The 7,526-nt window shown below is 36.2% G+C and overlaps 1 protein-coding gene across 3 annotated transcripts in view; it reads right to left on the bottom strand.

Moving 5' to 3' along the window:
* Positions 1-1,165: 1,165 nt before the first annotated feature.
* Positions 1,166-7,526, bottom strand: part of LOC124645221 (protein cab-1) — a 29,081-nt gene continuing 22,720 nt past the window's right edge. For 2 of the 3 annotated variants that reach the window (XM_047185005.1, XM_047185006.1), the window contains 4 exons: positions 5,616-5,774; positions 5,387-5,542; positions 4,922-5,024; positions 1,166-4,221 (listed from right to left, as the gene is read on the bottom strand). In XM_047185005.1, coding sequence (XP_047040961.1) covers positions 4,123-4,221; positions 4,922-5,024; positions 5,387-5,542; positions 5,616-5,774 — 517 coding nt within the window. In that variant the 3' untranslated portion in view covers positions 1,166-4,122. The remainder of the gene's footprint in view (positions 4,222-4,921; positions 5,025-5,386; positions 5,543-5,615; positions 5,775-7,526) is intronic. The other variant, XM_047185007.1, reaches the window with a different exon arrangement.

Here is a 7,526-nt window from a genome sequence, read left to right as displayed (position 1 = left end):
CGTTACTGTATGTTAGTGAATGATTTTATCAAATCGGTTCAGAGCCTTAAAGCAAATAAAAAATGTGTCCTCGTATCTGATCATTTATCGTAAGTTAATTACGTAAGCTATTGTGTTTGAGAGAACAATGTCAGGTTTCGGCCCACCCAATAAACTTTTAAAACTGAATTCGCACGTACACAAAGTTCTTTACTACAACAATTTACATATAAAATACTAACTTCTTATAAAATAGTTAATTGTTATCTAGAACTTTTCCAAAAAAAAATATCATGTTAATAAGTAATTATTTTGTTTATCGAGTTCAGGTTTTTCGTTTGAATAATTTGGTTTTGAGAAGTTCAATGCAAAAGTGGAAAACATAGAAAAGCTTCTGACATTAAACTACACAAAAAACTGTAAGAATTTTCAGTGTACATGAAATATTTTTATTGAACCTAAGTTACTATGGACGTCTGACATTGTTCTTTACAGGTGTAAAGGCGGCCTGAAGCTGAAAAATTTGTTTGAAAGCTCTGACTAATCTGTGTAACTACCGCACCAATTTGAAAAAATCTTGTTCATGTTAGAATAGAGCCGAGTTTTTTCGGGCTCATAAATCAGTAGGTATAAAAATGAATGGTAGAATGAACATTACAAAGATCAAGTATTTGGCCGGTATCAGACCGACTGAAAGCTTTGATTGGAATCAAGAAGTTCTTTTAAAAAAGCTGACAACAATCGGGTAAACTCTCGGCCGACTGTTTAGTAGTGTGCATGCGTGGGAAACCTCGCCGTTGATTGCAACTTTAAGTCACCGTGACTTTTTGTCACTGTCACCTGCTGTCACCCACGATGCGCTCACTGAATCTGTTCTTGGGTGACAAATCGCGTTCATTTTTGTATGCCGGCTGAGTGACAAAAAGTCACCAGTGAGCGGACTCCCATTGTATCCCATTACTCCCATTGGGCGCGTGACAGTCACGTCACTCCGGCATTGCTTGCTGCTGCAACTATTTGACACCGTATTGTCACGTCACCATAATGAGCGCACTCAGTATAGTTTTCATTGCACTTGACTAAGTGACAAAAAGTCACGGTGACGAAAAGTTGCAATCAGCGCCTAGCCTTAGGCTTAGAAAGTTTTCAAGGAAGGGTTTTTATAAGGTGGAATTAATAACAACACTTGCATTGTATACATATAATATGTAATTAAATATATCACATTAATCCATTTAAAACTACATAATCAGAACGAATTGAAATACACATAAGATAAATACATTGATTTATATTCCGTGATAATATTGAGATATTATAATATTTATAACTGCTATTGTTGAATTTATTAGTGAACAATGACTACTACATTTAATTACGTGATCGTACATAGTTGCTGAAGTCAAGTGAATATTATCTTATCATACATACTTTTTTAAATTTTGATATATTTCATGGGAACAATTTTTAGTATAATTTAAGACGCAATAGCTACCTAATTCGATACTCAGTACATTTTAGCGATCAACTGGTAAATCAAGTTTAAATTTTGAATTAGAGACATAGTCAAACGGAAAGTTAATATTTTGTTCTTCAGCAATTAAAGTTATTAAAACAATGTGCTGTTACATATTGCTCCTGGTAAACTAGGTGCATGGCACGGTGAGATTTTCAGTCAATTACAATTGACAGCAGAATAGTACATACAACATTCGAAAAATAACTAGATTCCCATAAACAGGTCATACCTGCTCTTTATAATTTCATTATTACACAATATTTGACATGCTACTAGTGATTAGTATGGTAACATCAATTCAATTAATATTCATTTATAAGTTAATATATTTCTACTATTCTAACAAATATATAGATCCATAGAATGGGAAAAAATATATCTCTCTCGAATTTTAACAAAATATAAATAAAAACACACTTTGAAATAAAGGAGAAATTAGCTGTGACGTAATTCGAATAAAGCGGGGCAATTCTGTTTCCTATCTAAGTATGTGACGTAGCCATGGCGCAGACTGCTCCGTGCATTGTTATACAGCCTCAGCTCTAATGAGTGAACACCATGTCAACACACACGGTTAACCAACGCCGCACACTGCATCGGAATTTCAAGTTCCCTCTTAAATATTCAACACGTGTGAGCGATTTTCTGATTGAGCCTTATTCAGTCCCGACGAGTGTTGACCGCCCCACTCGCACTTACCATGTTCAACTTTATCGGACATTCCCATACATATGTATATAACAACAATACGAAAATACCAATCTGTAAGATTTCTACTACAGACAATAAAGTGATATCTAGGAATTATATTTATTAATATCTTATGACGACAGCGGTTACAGTTTGAATTCCTACGATGAGGTTTTTGTGTTGTATCGTTATGTATATATAATACATGATTCGTTTAGTGATAATTAGTAAATACTTATTCCATATTGTTACATTAGACATTTAGGAAATAGTACAAGGTAAATTGTAGAAGATATGTAGGTATGCAACTCGGATTATGTTCACAAATGCACAGGTTAAAATTTCATTAGCTTTTTACATTTATATATTTTTGGTAAATAATTGGTATATAATTTAAACGTTAAAATACCATAAGACGAAACAAGAAAACTTGTTTTATTTTTTAAAACGATAAATATATATATAGGTTTTAAGGAAATATAATTTATTTACAATGCAAAGGGTTTTATATAATTCCTATCATATGATGTAAATACCGATTGATTCCTGTATCGTCAATAGTTAGGCGTGTCATCGATCGCAGCTATGCATGGCGTAACAAATAAATGCTGTTATAAGCAGTCATAATTACTTTAAATGTGTTTTAAATGACTTTTTAGGGGTTACGATATTTTTTTTATATTTCATTATTTAAGCTCCAATATTTTCTTAGGGGTAAGTCATGTAGGCATCATAGAACCATGAACCATCCATGAACTAGAAAACGAATATTTTTCCTAAAACAGTATTTACATTCACAGTAGCAGCTTGAATAAAATTGTACAAGTATTAAAACCTTATTACTCATATTTAGGCCGAATCAATACTGGATTAAAATGGGAATGTATTAAAATCGTTAGTTGTATCCAACATATCTTGCTTTATCCGAGCTGTTTAATATATAGGGATATTATATAGATTAAATAAGTGAAGTTATCGAAATATAATCCAAAGGCCCGATGTACGAACTTTCAGAGTAGGTAGTTTGTTTAATGAAAGAAAGGGCGAATACAACGATTCCTTTAAATCATAAATATCTTTGAAATACATAGGATTTATAGGAACTTAGACATTTACCTTGTAGGATAAATATAAAGGTACAAACTGTATTCAAAACAAAATTCGTTGGAATCATACTGAGGTGACATTCAAACTGTTGATAAGTTTCAATATCTATTTTAAAACAGCCATAAAATCATCTACGTACTCCATATAGGGTAATGATTAAAATTTCAACCTGTAATGTAGTATAATGAATTAAGAGTTCTATTTAAAATATTGTTTATTATATAATCGTGGAACAAACATTGTGCGCAGTTCTATAGTTTTCGTGGCTTAATATATTATGACTGCTACTTGTTATGAACGACCTACACTGTGTTAATAACATCAGGAAAATGAATTTGTCTGCGATCCTAATTGTGCAATTATATCGTGGTTACCCTACTGGTATGACCAAAAGTTCTTAATATTATTGATAACACATAGGTACACAAGATTGAGCGACAGGTGTTTTTATGCATATCGATCACTGAACTTACAACGATATGATTTGATCATCGATTTGATGTTGAGATCTTCGATATAGAGCTGTGTGTTGTCCTAGAGATATCAGCCGATGAATACGATAATCTACCAGTAGTCGAATATTTCTGGCCAGCTCTGCTAAAAACGCACCCAATGCAAGGCAAGGAGATGGCAAGGGCTAATGATGATGACCCACTAAATAAGTGCACTATTAAAATCGCGTAAACACTAAATACATTGATCTATATTCTAGTATGGTTTGCCGTGATCCTGCGGGTACCGTGGCGTCGAATGCTAGGATGTCAGACAGTTATTGCAGAATGAACGTCGGACGCCAGGCTAGTGCGCGATGGGTGCGCATGAGTGACCTAGTCCTTGGGCTGGGGCTTCACTATCTCACACTTGCCTGGTGTAGCCGGGGTCGGGTCCTCGGAGAACAAAGGGTTCTTCACTTCCATTTCGCCCGTCTGTGGATACGTAGCCCGACATTCAGTACAAAGTTGAAGGAATTGGGTTGATCAATATTTCATTCACACAAAATGCTCGTGCATGAAAAACAAAGATTCCTAGAAAGAGAGAAAGTGCATTAATTGAAATAAAGAACTACTCGTATGACGTCACGTCTACTCAGCCTGAGATGGCAGTCCATGCTGTGGAGGTTCCGCTGTTTGGACCCGAACTGTCTACGTCCTACGGCATTAAAACTCCATAATCATTAGTTGAAGTTCTCATGCATTTTGGGTAACTTGGAATAGGCTGGGAATTATTTAAATTATATGAATTTCCTATAAAAAACGATGATCTTGTTATCAGATCAATGTAAGTTGCAAATAATAATGCAAGCAGTCATCATTCTGTTTAGTTTGCGGGGGCTAATGTAGGGATTGCAAGAAGCATTCAACGTTAACAACATATTACATTCAGGACTTGATTCTGATGAGTAATGGGCTTGCATTTCATTATTGATCAAAGGCTACTATGACACAATTTGATTTGTTTTCTAAGTTCACCAAATGGTTTGAAAGTGGTTTCCACAAGAAAACAGACCTGAGTAACCAACCTAGGAAGTACCTAACCTTCGTAAACCGTACCTAGTACAAGCCTGTCTTGCACTTGAGTTCCTATAAAATACGGTTATAAATGGCACTGTAGGTTATCAGGACCTACCGTAGCGAATCCAGGACACTCGTACACGGTATAATCTCCTTCCTCATTCTCCTCCTCAGACTCCGGGTCAGACACAGAACCGTTACGGTGCTCACAGCCGTTCCTGGAAAAACACCAACTTTTACCACAAGTCAACAGTGGAATACCAACAAGCATTGTCATACAGTGCCAAGCTCAGGTGCCACGGACTCGGCCTAGATTTATTTATTTCCCGAAGCATTGCAAACGCACTCTATTTTTTCAAACGACAAAACAACGACAACAAAACAGTTGGTTACGTCCGAAGCTAAGCTATTCAATTTAGTTCAGTCGCGCCATGTTTAATTCGTTTCCGGCCACGTATTTGTTATTTTGTGTAATGAAACGTGAGCCAGCGAACGAGCCCTACCGTTTTCCAATAAGTAATTGATTTAGAAAAACAATGAAAAAAATTTGAACGATCTTTTATTGCCAATTATGAATTACCTTTCCATAGCTATAATTTGTTGTTTCTGGTGCTGGTAGTGGTACATGTGCGCCGAGTGAGCGAGTTTCCTGTCGCCTGACGTGTCTATGTTAGGGCCGGTCACTCCGTAGGCGGGGTAGTCCACGTCAGCTGCAGCTTTAGCTTTTTTACTCAGTCTGTGGGTCATGTCGGCACGTGTGATAAATGCAGCCTAAGTGTGCACTTAGAGGACAGTGACAGAGCACTTACGTGTACCAGCCGAAAGCGAAGCCGATGATGGCCATGGTGAGAGCCGTGCCCACGGCGGCGATCAGAGCTATCCCATAGATCGAGTCGGCGGGGTCCGCTGCCGACTCCAGCACGTGGATGTGGCGAGGCTTATCAGTTCCGTCAGCATTCTCCGGCGTACTGAACATTAGCACGCATTTTAAAATATTTTCATCCATCTACACGCATCCGCTAACATTCGCACCTTCGTTAGCCATGACAGGTGCACGTTGCAATACTACTTACCTACTGAAATTCTACTCTAACACAACAAACTAAAAGAGTAATAAAATAAATAGGTACATAATAAGAATAATGTAACAATATTTTGGAAATGAATTCGATATACATATGCTCGGGTGACTGATATAAGCATACATAGGATCACATGCTGGCTTGGAGTAGCGAAATAAGAATTATAGGCAATATCATGCTCATACTATGATAATATTGGACCGTTTGAGCAAATATTAAAAATCTGTAACTGATGGGCATAAGTAGCAGCGGAATGTATGCCTAACGTGAGTTTAATAATTTACTGAGTGATTCGCCTAGCTGACAATTAATATGAAAATCAGATATAGGCCCAGGTATACTGATAGGTACATATAGTTACGTAATGCGTTCGCAGTGAGCAGAGCTTCAAATAAGTTTGTTCGCTGCTGTCTATTTGTTTGTCTGTTTGCACAAGTTGTCGAGAGAGGAACTTATTCTACGTCTTCTTGGAGACGTCTATAAAATTGTCGCTCTTACAATTTTCCTCGGGAGAGGCACTCAACTTCACAAGTGAAACGTACTCTCATATTTCTCTCTAAATAAATATTATGTTCAGTTGTATACGTAAGTACTATAGAAATGCAATATATCAAACGCAAGACATCTCAGGTTGAGTAGTTTGTCACACGATATCCATACATTCCAGAACATTTTTTTCGCTATTTATTTCTGCAAGCCTCGTTCACGAAAACAACAGCTCTCATGGTTGGATGTGACGAATGTCGGATGGTAATGATGACGATAATTAATATGATTTCATGTTGATGCACCGATTTGCCAATTCGTTGAAATTCATTTACATAATATTATCGTAAAATTTGAACATTTACACCAAGTCACAAGTTCTCATAACGCCCGCTTTGAAAGTCTTTGTTATTCATGTTTCTGTAACATAAGGTGCGACACAGACGACGCACTTTTATGCGATCGATGTGCCTCCCACAATATGGCAGATAAAAAATTTGCAAATTTTTGCATTTCACATACTAAACGCACATAACAAATACATCCTCCAATATTTTGTAAGGATTTACTCAAGTACAGAAAAATCAGTACCACATCAAACATTCTATTTTAATATCATACCCGATTCTTTATTCCAGTCATGTTAAGGATAATCATAAATAGTCATAAATAGTCATAAATGTCTGTTCTGACTCGTGTTTCTTGTATTAGCGTCATACCACATACTTTACACCCTCTTTACAAAGGGTACGGACTGCATACTAACAAAAAGTATGCATTATTGCATATAATTGTCTATCTTTTATTTTGCAGGACTAAAAGTCCGTCAGTCCGTCGTCTGCGTCACACCTTATATTCGCTAAACAATAGAATTCGATTTCAGTACACAATTAATTATCCGCTTTGTCATAGCCACGGGCTTTAGCCACTGAGCCGTGCTCTGCAAACAAAGCTGCTTATGATAAATATTGCAGGTACACTCTCAAAGGAGACTACCTTTTACAAAAAAAAAAAAAACGGGAATTACTAGACCTGTGCTTGTGTAAAAGTGTAAATTCTTCTAAAAATTTTGTAACGGTTTTGTTTTAGTTTCATATTATAGTTATCGATGATGGTTTTCAGAATAGATGAGCGATTTAAAATAAATGACTT

Source organism: Helicoverpa zea, chromosome 31, assembly GCF_022581195.2.
Source record: "Helicoverpa zea isolate HzStark_Cry1AcR chromosome 31, ilHelZeax1.1, whole genome shotgun sequence".
In the NCBI taxonomy this organism is placed as follows: Eukaryota; Metazoa; Arthropoda; class Insecta; order Lepidoptera; family Noctuidae; genus Helicoverpa; species Helicoverpa zea.
The sequence above is the reverse complement of the archived record's forward strand: the minus strand, read 5'-3'. Positions and strand labels throughout refer to the sequence as shown.